This window comes from Pygocentrus nattereri, chromosome 4, assembly GCF_015220715.1.
Source record: "Pygocentrus nattereri isolate fPygNat1 chromosome 4, fPygNat1.pri, whole genome shotgun sequence".
Classification (NCBI taxonomy): Eukaryota; Metazoa; Chordata; class Actinopteri; order Characiformes; family Serrasalmidae; genus Pygocentrus; species Pygocentrus nattereri.
The window spans coordinates 23642874-23655380 of record NC_051214.1 but is presented as its reverse complement, the minus strand read 5'-3'; the positions used below and the strand labels follow the sequence as shown (position 1 = coordinate 23655380).

The 12507-nt window shown below is 38.2% G+C and overlaps 1 protein-coding gene across 4 annotated transcripts in view; it reads left to right on the top strand.

Moving 5' to 3' along the window:
- fbxo16 (F-box protein 16) overlaps positions 1 to 12507 on the top strand; it is a 22789-nt gene extending 10282 nt beyond the window's left edge. For all 4 annotated transcript variants that reach the window (XM_037538153.1, XM_037538152.1, XM_017720204.2 and 1 more), the window contains 5 exons: positions 875 to 1039; positions 1898 to 2121; positions 4191 to 4296; positions 7595 to 7820; positions 11848 to 12507. In XM_037538153.1, coding sequence (XP_037394050.1) covers positions 875 to 1039; positions 1898 to 2121; positions 4191 to 4296; positions 7595 to 7820; positions 11848 to 11903 — 777 coding nt within the window. In that variant the 3' untranslated portion in view covers positions 11904 to 12507. The remainder of the gene's footprint in view (positions 1 to 874; positions 1040 to 1897; positions 2122 to 4190; positions 4297 to 7594; positions 7821 to 11847) is intronic.

The window sequence follows — 12507 nt, the reverse complement described above, 5'->3', positions numbered from 1 at the left end:
GCTCTGTGAGGGTCCATGGGGGACCTGACCACTGAAGAACAGGGTAACAAAGTATCAGAGAAACAGATGGACTACAGTCTGTAACTGTAGAACTACAAAGTGCAGCTATACAGTAAGTGGAGCTGATAAAATAGACAATGAGCATAGAAACAAGGATAATGTTATGCCTGATCGGTGTATGTGGAAGAAACTATTAAAGTGATAATTAATTTTAACAAGTTGTCATCAATAAAAATGGAGAAAAGTGCAAAGAGAATTCATGCTTCAAGATACTACTACTACTGTGTTTTAGCCACTCAGTCCATTTTGTATAGATAACAGAATGTCTTAAATTGTCAGGAATAACACAAGCAAATATGTTTGAGGCCGATATGTGATGACATGACAGATAGATAGATAGATAGATAGATAGATAGATAGATAGATAGATAGATAGATAGATAGATAGATAGATAGATAGATAGGCAGATGCTTTATCGATTCCACAATAATATTATTATTATTATTATTATTATTATTATTATTAAGGGTGATACAATATAGAAAGAAGAATATATACAAAAAAACCTATCCACTATTTACTGTACCTATCTATCGCTAGTCATATATACAACTTGAAATATACAAAAATATGCAATAAGCAAATATGTCATTTGTATAAGATGTAATCTTCTACTACTTGTTAGCAACATCAGCTCCAGTGCAAAACTAAAGATGCAGATATTAAATGTTTATTGTTTTTTTCCCCACTTTTTTCACTTTCAATACATTTAATCGGTACATTTACATGTTTTTGTGTGTGCCCACGTACCACCATGAGCTTTAACACACTCTTCATGCTCATGTGACATTCTCTGTTATGAACCCCTGGCAGGTTAGCTGGCACTGGAAGAGCTTGGTAGAACTGGACCAGCTGTGGATGCCAAAATGTCTGAGACTTGGATGGTGTATAACCTTCACTCCTACGCCATTTGAGCAAGGTGTGTGGAAGAGGCACTATGTTGAGACAGTGCATGGGCTTCATGTAAGCAGACCCAAGGTGAGTAAGATCACCACTTGTAAGGTATGAATTCATCTTTAGGATAGCAGTCTTAGCATTTAACTGCCAAGAGAGTTGATTTAACCTAAGATATCACTGTACATAAGTCATTTCCAGCGCCCTAAGTGTGGAAGAACAGCGCCTTTCAGTGGTTGAGGGACAGCTGTAAGTAGATTATACTTTGAGGTAATACAAAAAACATTCAATGCTGACCGTAGAAGGCTTCACGATGGCTGTCACTATGGTCTATTTTTATAGATAACAGTAGAACATACAGAAATGCATTACCAGGTCCACTCAACATGGCTTGAAGTGTGTGGTGATGTAGATATGCAGTTTGTATGAGGTTAATAATAGATTTCATTTTGTAGATACAACTAGAAATTTACAAAAATATGCAACAAGATCTATCCTGAGATAAAAAGGCAGTGCAATAATGACTGTACAAGGAGGTGCAGGTAGCAACATAAAATGACAATACTGAATAAATATGTGTGTATTTTGGTACTGAAATAAAGGGGCCAGATGTGTGAGATGTGCAGTAAGGTGTGCAGAAAGTGCAGTATATGTACAGTAAGGTGTCCATATGTGCAGACAGATCAAATAAACCTGTCATTTTAGCGTGAGAGATTCAATCTTCCACTATCTTCTTCCCTTTTGTCTTCTTGCCCCACTGGGTGGAGTTGAAAAACCTAATGGTTCTAAAGGACAAAGGATCTCCTGAGTCTGTCGGTTGAGCAGCTCTGTGACACCGACCTGCCACTAAACATGCTCCTCTTGTCTGTGATGATTGTAGTCATCCGGTATCAAAATATTACTGCAATATCTGCTATGCCTGATCCTTCCTATGTTTTCCAGACACCTGCGAAGGAAGAGTTCATAGTTCCTGAGGTGAGGGTGATTGGCAGCGAGATGGACGAGTTAGAAGAGACCGGCTGCCGAAATCAGGGGCCCAGTCAGCGTGGGCGGAGTTTAAACAGGCCTGGTTCAGTGACAAAAGGACTTCCTCCATGGAGGGACTCAGACAGGCACCCCACGGACACAATACGCTTCAACTACTTGGAGAACCTTGACCGAATTGAGTATGCGCGACAAGTCTAAGACTTTGATTAACATCATGACACATTTAGATGCACACACTACTCCAGCACACACGACTCTGTCCTCAAACCACGAAAAGTATGTGAAATGCTAATAAAACACAAAGCTGTGATTAGTCAATTCACTTTGGTCTGTGTTAAACTGAAAACAGCACATAAACATAATAGTTCATGTTTTACTTTAAGAGTTTAGTTTTTTACTCTCATTACAAATATTGCAACTACAAATTCGATGCCTGTGACACGTTCCAAACAATTTAGGACAAAGCGTGGAACACCACTCTGTTCAGTCACCTTTCCTTTTAACAAAACTTAGTAATTGTCTGTATACCAAAGACAACAACTGATCCAAGCAACCATTCTGTGCTTTCTAGACATGCTGGGTCTTATGATGATTTTTTTGCTTCATTGACCATAAAATACCTGAAATTCTTGAGAACACTCATTAAAGAACATTGGGCCCTATTCACTAATATCATTCTAAATGTTTTCTTAAATTTGTTCTTCAGTTGGTGAATGTCAGAATCTTTGTGAAAAAGGGTTTTAAGAGGAAATTTCTTAAGAATAGTTGGTAAATGGGTAGTAGTGCTTTATTGAGTAGTGAGCTTCGACCCATCCTTGCTTATAAAGGACTAGGCCTTTCCTGCTCCTTTTGTACCTGAGCATGATACCATAACCTGTTTGAGATGGTTTTTGAACATTTTACTGTGTTCTTAGTCTTAGTTTTAGGAAAATATTGGAGGCATCAGTTTAAGAATGTGCATATATTTCCAAAAAAACAATAAGCTGATAACGAAAAATGTTAAATATTTGGTCTTTGTGCTGTTCTTGTTTAAATACAGGCCAAGTCACTACTTTCTGGTTTTAATCTGATTTCACATATAACCCCATTTCCAAAAGTTGTGATGCTGTGCAAAATGTAAAAAAAAAGAAAATGTAATAATGTGCAAATAATTTTAACCCTATATTTCATTTAAAATAGTATGAAAAAGTAGTAAAATAATATTAAAAGTGAAACAAATGAAATGTTGAAACTAAGAAATGTTCTTGTTTTTTTGAAAAATATTTGCCCATTTTGAATTTGATGCCAGGAACACCTTCCAAAAAAGTTGGGACAAGGGCAAAAGAAACACCTGGCGGTTAATTGGCAACAGATCAGTAGTAAGATTGGGTATTAAGACCATCTCAGAGAGGCGGAGTCTCTCAGAAGCAAAGATGAGAAGAAGTTCAGCACTTTGTGAAAGACTGCATGATCAAATAGTGCAACAGTTCAAGAATAACGTTTCTCAACATAAAACAGCAAAGAGCTTTTGCTCTGTTAAAAGAAGAGGTGATGAAACGCAGTGGTAAACAGGCCCCCGTCCCAGCTTTTTTCTATAATGTGTTGTTGCCATCAAATTAAAAATGGTCATATTTTTCAAAAAACAATTACATTTTCTCAGTTTCAACATTTGATATGTTGACTTGATTTGTAGTGTTTTCCTTCAAAAATGTGGATTACATCATTTGCATATCATTGCATCCTATTTATATTTACGCTGTGCACCGTGTCACAACTTTTTTGGAAATGGGGTTGTCGCATGTTTTTTAGGAACTATTTAATTTGCGAGTTTGGACTGTGCCCTCAAAGTATGGTGATAGTATGGGGGCAGACTGTATGTTTGAATGAGGGAAGAGAACTCAGAGGACTTGGGTTGGAGCTCTGAGCAGCTTCTGCTTGGAGCCAGAAGGCTGGACGACCTGTTTAGACTTGATAAAGCTACCATAAAACTGAGGAACATGGAAGAGATCAGGTGGTGGTGAGAGAAAGAAAACATTGTCACAGGAAATGGAAGGTAGAGATGTTTTGAAGGGTGTTAGGATGGAAGGAGAAGGGGTTTCAAGCATGTTCCTCCCCCTAAATTTCAATTATTCCATAACTCTGCCGTCTCCACTATTGTGGTATCAGGTCAAAACAGCTCTGGTTATACAAGCACCGTGCATGAGCGTGTGTGTTTTTAGGTGTGGGTTTAGTGTGAACTGCAGTGAACGTGTCCTTGTTATCTTTGCAGACAAGCAAGAAGCAGAGGAGCTAATCCCAACACAACAACGCAAGAGAACACAAAGAAGAAAGCCCTGTCTGCCTCATCGTACAGGCTGCGCAAAGCCAAATCTTTGGTAAGCTCTTGCAATCATCATGTGACTGTTCCACTGACTCCTGCTCAAATCAAAGGAGAAAAGAGTGCAAAGAAGTCTTCAGAGACTACATATCTAAGAGGCATTATGCATACTCATCACTTAACATGGGAAATTATGCTAATGTGGTGCACTGTGGGAGAGTGCAGGCAGAGGCAAAACTATAAAAAAAAATCCTTTGAGTGAAAGATACTGAGGCAAGAAACACACAACAACACAGCAACATTCCAGCATTTTCCACCTTAATCTCTATCTCTCATCATTTTCCATTTCCAGGCATGTTTTAATTTATCAGGTATCAGCTATAATAAGCCCAATCCACTTCTGTTGACATAGATATGCCATAAACCGAAGTTATCCACAAGCTGTAACTGTGCGGCACCTTTTTGAAAGATAAACTCTTTACATTTCTGCAGTGTGGATCTATATTAAAGAGGAAATTAAACTTGTAATATCTGTAAATCTGATTAATGACTATGTTTAAACCAGCTGTCAGTTGGAGTGGAGCTATTACTCTTCATGTCTATTTTCTGCTGATTGTTGAGAGCAATATGCTGCCAAAACCATGTAGAGAATACACTCTCAAGAAACCATGATGGGCTAAAAACTAAAGTATCACAAAAACATTCTGCTTTGCTAGAAACAGCGCTGTGCGCAGCCTAAGGCCCAGTCCTTTTTCACCCCTCGCCCCTACCACTTAGCCCTTAGTCGTCTGTTGAGCGAGGTCACGTCTAGGGGTAGGGTGTCCCAATTCTTGTCGAGATAGAGGGGTAGGGCGAAGTGTTAGAGCTACATGGCCCTCCAAATGGAGGTTTTTCAGAGGCACTAGATAGCAGACAGTTTTGAGCCAAATCTGGCTTTCCTATCCTAGGCATGCTGGTCAGAACAGGGCCAGATCCTGGACAGCTTCATATAGTTTTGCCTCGTGTCTACATTCATGGGACAATTCTGGTATGAATGCTGTGGACGAATAATATAGTTGGGCCAAATTAGGCCCATATCCTTTAGTTCTATTCACTTTACAGTATATGGGCCAGATCTGGGCCTAGGACCCAGCTTTATATTGGGCCAGAACAAACCAAGGATGTGGCCCACAAGTGAGCCAGACATATATTGCTAACTGGGACACTCCAAACATAGTGTTAAAAAAAAGAAAACATGCCAAGATGGCTGTGCGAGCGACCAAAGGAATCCAAAATTCTCTGGTAAAAATTTATGATAACCATTGTATTCTCTTAGTTGTCGTTTCAAAGTATTCATCGTGGTTGTTTTCTTCATAACAAGCATAAAAAAACACTAATAGCATGCTTATGTCTCGGGAGCTAGCTAGCTAACGTTCCTGTTCCACCTTAAATAGTCCAGCAGTTCTGATGCCTGAAGCGTCAGAGTGTAACTGCTTCACCATTTAAGGTGGAACAGAAAATTTGAACAAGAAGCTGGTGAATATCTGACTTCAGCTTCGTATCACCAAAGAATTAACAGTGGGCGATAATAAATAATTGTCTTATTCCCCTCTATGAAAACATATGATGCCCTAAATGTAACCAAAGCCCAGCAGTGAGGAGCTGAACTTTACCCTCCTCTGCTATCACTGAAGATGGGCCGGATCGCCTACAGAGCAGCGCTAGTAGCTGTTAATGAAGTGATATTTTTTTGTTTGTTTTTATTTGAGGGTTCAGTTTTGTAGGGCAAGATTTCAACCACTACCCCTTGTAAGTCAGTTCCAATGGGAACTGGGATTGGGCCTTGGTGTTCAAAAGTATGGAGTACTGCATGTGTGTTGGAGAAGTATAAAGCCATAGTGTTTTCACGATACAGTAAATGGTAATTTCATGTATAGTCATCATTATATCAAACCCATCTCCATTTACTCCCATATGTTTTTTTGTTTTGCTTTTTTGCATCATTTGAGTACGGCAGCTGACCTTACATTATGTGAATGTATTATGATGAATGGACTAAAAGAAATGGCCCAAAAATACTTGGGATAAAACCTTGTAGTAATAACGCTTTAAAAATTCTCAACATTTTTGCCTTCTCCTAAAATGTTAGCATTGTGGAGGTCAATCAAACAGGATCACAATCAGAAATAAGCACACTGTGATCATTCAAAAACTATGTCAAAAACAAAATATATCAGTTCAAAAACAAAGTTGTTTTGCTCTAATGTTAAGCTGGTTTTACATTAGAAGCATGTATTTCCTGCTGGATGCAACTTGCGGCACACTGCTGGCTCACAATAAGGAGCAAAATAGCCTTTAAATGGCCCAAATCTGACATTTTCTTTTACTTTTATAGCACTGCTTATAAAATTTTAGGTTTTATGTACCAAAAAAGTAAAAATACAATTTTACATGGCTATTTCCCCAACTCTCTTAATCTCTCAGATTTAAACAGGTAGGTTTTGTTACTGTACCTTTAAAACTGATATATAAATTGCCTCTTTTCTGATTGGCTGCCCTGTATTCAAAAAAGAAGCCAGTGCTGAAACAGTCATTTAGTGTTAAAGTCATTTAGTCATTTAACTTTAGTGTGAATGGGCAGAGCTAAACTGATGTAGGTGGATATTTAAATGTGTTGGATTTTGTGACATCACAAAACAGATTTAAAACAAGCTGTTTTTGCAGTTTCATTTCCATAGACACACATCAGCCATAACGTTATGACCACCTCCTCATTTCTACACTCATTGTCGATTTTATCAGCTCCACGTACCATATGATCCGAATAACACCTGCTCTGTGGTGGTCCTGTGGTGGTCCTGAGGGGGTCCTGACCATTGAAGAACAGTGTAACAAAGTATCAGAGAAACAGATGGACTACAGTCTGTAACTGTAGAACTACAAAGTGCACCTATATGCTAAGTAGAGCTAAAAAAGTAGACAGTGAGTGTAGAAACAAGAAGGTGGTTTTATCGTTATGGCTTATCTGTGTATAGACTACATGGATTGGGATGTAAGTGGTGTGTTATTTTAACAAAGCACCAAACTCTTTTATTTCAGTATTTCTCAGTTTTCCGTGATATGGGCCCTTTAATTGGCAGACTGGCCAATTAGCTTTTCTGCTGTTAAACACTTTTTCTTCTTTTCAACGCTCTTTCAACACAGGGAGATGCATAGACATTGTCGTATGTGGTCAGCAATGTATGCTGCAGATGCAGCGGATGTAGATCAGGAAAGAAAAACATTGGAGCGTTAATTTAGCACATTAGCATTAGCGTCATCATGAGAAACGTAGATGGTCAGTTCAGTATGACACTATACTGTGCCTCTGTTCTCAGATGTTCTTGTCACTGGACCGTGGGGCAGACGGTAAGAGAAAACAGAGCCGGCCGCAGTGGGCGACGCAAAGTTTAGCATCTCTCTCAGCCAGTAAGGACCCGGAAAAGAGGCTCGGTTCAAACCAGTGGAATGCTGGGATACGGCCAGGTCCAGTAAGGCCGCCAGTGCCTAAACTGAGTGAGGAGGGGCTTCGAGTGTCTCTGAGATCTCATAGGAGCACACCAAGTAAGACCACCACTGTGCACATCCCGCCATATAAATGCTCACATTTTGTTAGTTCAAATATAATAATAACTTCAACTTTATATTATGAATAGATACGTATTGAACACATATTTGATGTTTCATTTAATAAATATCTATTTACAGTACTTTTGTCTATTTATCTGCCTCAAGATTTGATCACCGTTCTGCATATTCATTTTGTTATAGCTTCATTCTAGGTCCCATGTAGCTCCCTCTGTCATCCACAGCTCATTATTCTGGGCACGTACTGTTTTTTTATTTTGCAGCTTCAGACTGATTATTTGAAGCATATGAATTTGTGCAGGACCAGCATATCATCAACGCATCTTTACTCTTTTATATTTTCAAAATCATTTGAACAAAAGTAAAGAACCTTTTTGCCTTCTCCATTTTTTGGGTAGAAGCTTTTGAACTGTAGTATGTACTGTACTATATTCATATAAATGTCTATGTTCCATTAATTCAGTTCTTTGCTGTATCCCTTTCCCTTGAGTTTGATTCAGTATGTAAACACTGTTAAAGTTTAAAAATATACATTTTGATCCAAATGATCTCTGATTAAGAAATCCAATAAAGAGAGCTGGATTTTAGCTCAGTAATCAGATTTGTCAATGCATGTAAACTCTTACTCTGATTTCTTTGGGATTTTTTAGTGTACGCATGCATGAGAACAGATGGCGGTACCAGAAATAAGCAAGCAGAGTTGCCGCGAGACGCAGCAGAACACTTTCGAGTGGCACTGAAATCAAACGCGAAATAATAGATTTAAATGTTCTTTATTTTCTACATGATGTATGACCATATTTTCAGGTGGTGCGATGTTTTTTTTAAAAAGCCACGGCATGACGCATAAGTCTGATTACTGTCTGACTCAGGTAGACCTGGATTTTGCCCACTATCTGATTATCCAATTGCATGTAAACGTGTTAACTGCACTCCGGACAAAATCAGATTTTCTCAGTTATTGGATTATTGAGTGCATGTAAACGCGTTGATCAGATTTTCTGTAGTTATCGGATTATTGAGTGCATGTAAATGCGTTGATCGGATTTTCTGCAGTTATCGGATTATTGAGTGCATGTAAACACGTTGATCGGATTTTCTGCAGTTATCGGATTATTGCGTGCATGTAAACACGTTGATCTGATTGTCTGCAGTTATCGTATTATTGAGTGCATGTAAACACGTTGATCTGATTTTCTGCAGTTATCGGATTATTGAGTGCATGTAAACGCGTTGATCGGATTTTCTGCAGTTATCGGATTATTGAGTGCATGTAAATGCGTTGATCGGATTTTTGCAGTTATCGGATTATTGCGTGCATGTAAATGCGTTGATCGGATTGTCTGCAGTTATCGGATTATTGAGTGCATGTAAACACGTTGATCTGATTGTCTGCAGTTATCGGATTATTGAGTGCATGTAAACACGTTGATCGGATTTTTTGCAGTTATCGGATTATTGCGTGCATGTAAACACGTTGATCTGATTGTCTGCAGTTATCGTATTATTGAGTGCATGTAAACACTTTGATCGGATTTTTTGCAGTTATCGGATTATTGAGTGCATGTAAATGCGTTGATCGGATTTTCTGCAGTTATCGGATTATTGAGTGCATGTAAACACGTTGATCGGATTTTTTGCAGTTATCGGATTATTGCGTGCATGTAAACACGTTGATCTGATTGTCTGCAGTTATCATATTATTGAGTGCATGTAAACACGTTGATCGAATTTTTTGCAGTTATCGGATTATTGAGTGTATTTAAACACATTAATCTGATTTTCTGCAGTTAATGCATTATTGCGTGCATGTAAACACGTTGATCTGATTTTCTGCAGTTATCGGATTATTGAGTGCATGTAAACGCGTTGATCGGATTTTCTGCAGTTATCGGATTATTGAGTGTATTTAAACACATTGATCTGATTTTCTGCAGTTAATGGATTATTGAGTGCATGTAAACACGTTGATCTGATTGTCTGCAGTTATCGTATTATTGAGTGCATGTAAACACGTTGATCTGATTGTCTGCAGTTATCGGATTATTGAGTGCATGTAAACGCGTTGATCCGATTTTCTGCAGTTAATGGATTATTGCGTGCATGTAAACACGTTGATCTGATTGTCTGCAGTTATCGTATTATTGAGTGCATGTAAACACGTTGATCTGATTTTCTGCAGTTAATGGATTATTGCGTGCATGTAAACACGTTGATCTGATTGTCTGCAGTTATCATATTATTGAGTGCATGTAAACACGTTGATCGAATTTTTTGCAGTTATCGGATTATTGAGTGTATTTAAACACATTGATCTGATTTTCTGCAGTTAATGCATTATTGCGTGCATGTAAACACGTTGATCTGATTTTCTGCAGTTATCGGATTATTGAGTGCATGTAAACGCGTTGATCGGATTTTCTGCAGTTATCGGATTATTGAGTGTATTTAAACACATTGATCTGATTTTCTGCAGTTAATGGATTATTGAGTGCATGTAAACACGTTGATCTGATTGTCTGCAGTTATCGGATTATTGAGTGCATGTAAACGCGTTGATCCGATTTTCTGCAGTTAATGGATTATTGCGTGCATGTAAACACGTTGATCTGATTGTCTGCAGTTATCGTATTATTGAGTGCATGTAAACACGTTGATCTGATTGTCTGCAGTTATCGGATTATTGAGTGCATGTAAACGCGTTGATCCGATTTTCTGCAGTTATCGGATTATTGAGTGCATGTGAACACGTTGATCTGATTTTCTGCAGTTATCGGATTATTGAGTGCATGTAAACACGTTGATCTGATTTTCTGCAGTTAATGGATTATTGCGTGCATGTAAACACGTTGATCTGATTGTCTGCAGTTATCGTATTATTGAGTGCATGTAAACACGTTGATCTGATTGTCTGCAGTTAATGGATTATTGAGTGCATGTAAACGCGTTGATCCGATTTTCTGCAGTTAATGGATTATTGCGTGCATGTAAACACGTTGATCTGATTGTCTGCAGTTATCGTATTATTGAGTGCATGTAAACACGTTGATCTGATTGTCTGCAGTTATCGGATTATTGAGTGCATGTAAACGCGTTGATCCGATTTTCTGCAGTTATCGGATTATTGAGTGCATGTGAACACGTTGATCTGATTTTCTGCAGTTATCGGATTATTGAGTGCATGTAAACACGTTGATCTGATTTTCTGCAGTTAATGGATTATTGAGTGCATGTAAACACGTTGATCGGATTTTCTGCAGTTATCAGATTATTGAGTGCATGTAAACACGTTGATCTGATTTTCTGCAGTTATCGGATTATTGAGTGCATGTAAACACGTTGATCTGATTTTCTGCAGTTATCGGATTATTGAGTGCCTTTAAACGCGTTGATCGGATTTTCTGCAGTTATCGGATTATTGAGTGCATGTAAACGCGTTGATCGGATTTTCTGCAGTTATCAGATTATTGAGTGCATGTAAACGCGTTGATCGGATTTTCTGCAGTTATCGGATTATTGAGTGCATGTAAACGCGTTGATCGGATTTTCTGCAGTTATCGGATTATTGAGTGCATTTAAACACACTCATTGTTTTTGTAATGTCACAATAACCGACTCATTTATGTTTTGGCCTCTATCAGTTCAGCTCATCCTACTTACGCTGAAGTTATAATGAGTGTTTCAGCCTGGACTGCTTTTTGAATGAGACACAATACAAGGCAGACAGTCAGATGAGAGCTCACATACGTTTATCGGTCTTTATGATGCTGTAACAGAAACAACTTATTTATTCTAATGAGTGAATAAAGAGAGGATGGAAAGTGATCATGTACAGCTGAGTTATAACCATTTTAATACAACAACCACATGAACATTGAAAAATAAATGTAGGATATGGGCCCTTTAGGTCATATCTTACCCTGTTCCTTCGTCATGTCTGAATGCTGTGTAGTGTACTGTACTGTAAGAAGCTGAGCTAACGTGCTGTGTTATTGTACTGCAGCAGTGCCCCTGCTTGAAGGACAGCCTTGGAGGAGTCCAGCCTCAGAGGAAGTGTGATGCATGCTGCCATCTGGTGGATCATATCATAACTCCAAAGTTTACATTTATCACAGGAATACAAAGTTGTAATTTCATATATCTTATGCATATTTCACTTGAAGTATCATTGGGGGAAACCCAACAGTGAATGTAACCCTCCAAGAAAGATTTTAACATTGATGTTACTCGTAATTCATAATCATGTCTTAAAAGCCACAGAAATATAAAAACGTGTTAGACTAGTATTTGTGATTTTGTCTCCCAGATAATGCTGTGTATTTTTGACTGCACAAATATTGTTCTGAATTATTATCATTTTAAATGGTCTTAATCGTATTTGTTTAACAGAAATGATGTTAGAAACTGTCATTACCTTCTGTGGCCACTAGATGCCAATGTCTGTCTTGTAAACCCTCTGTTTCCCTGTTTCGCCAACGGATCACTGCTGGAAACTATTATACTCATAGATTTGGCCTGTATAGACTAGAATGTTTCATTTTCAGAACTAATTAAATCCATGCTCTTACTTTAACAGCATATTATGATCAAAAGATTGTGACAGCTTTGGGACACTGAAAGAATTAAATGAAGCGTTGTTGCAAGCTAATACAGAGCATTCAGT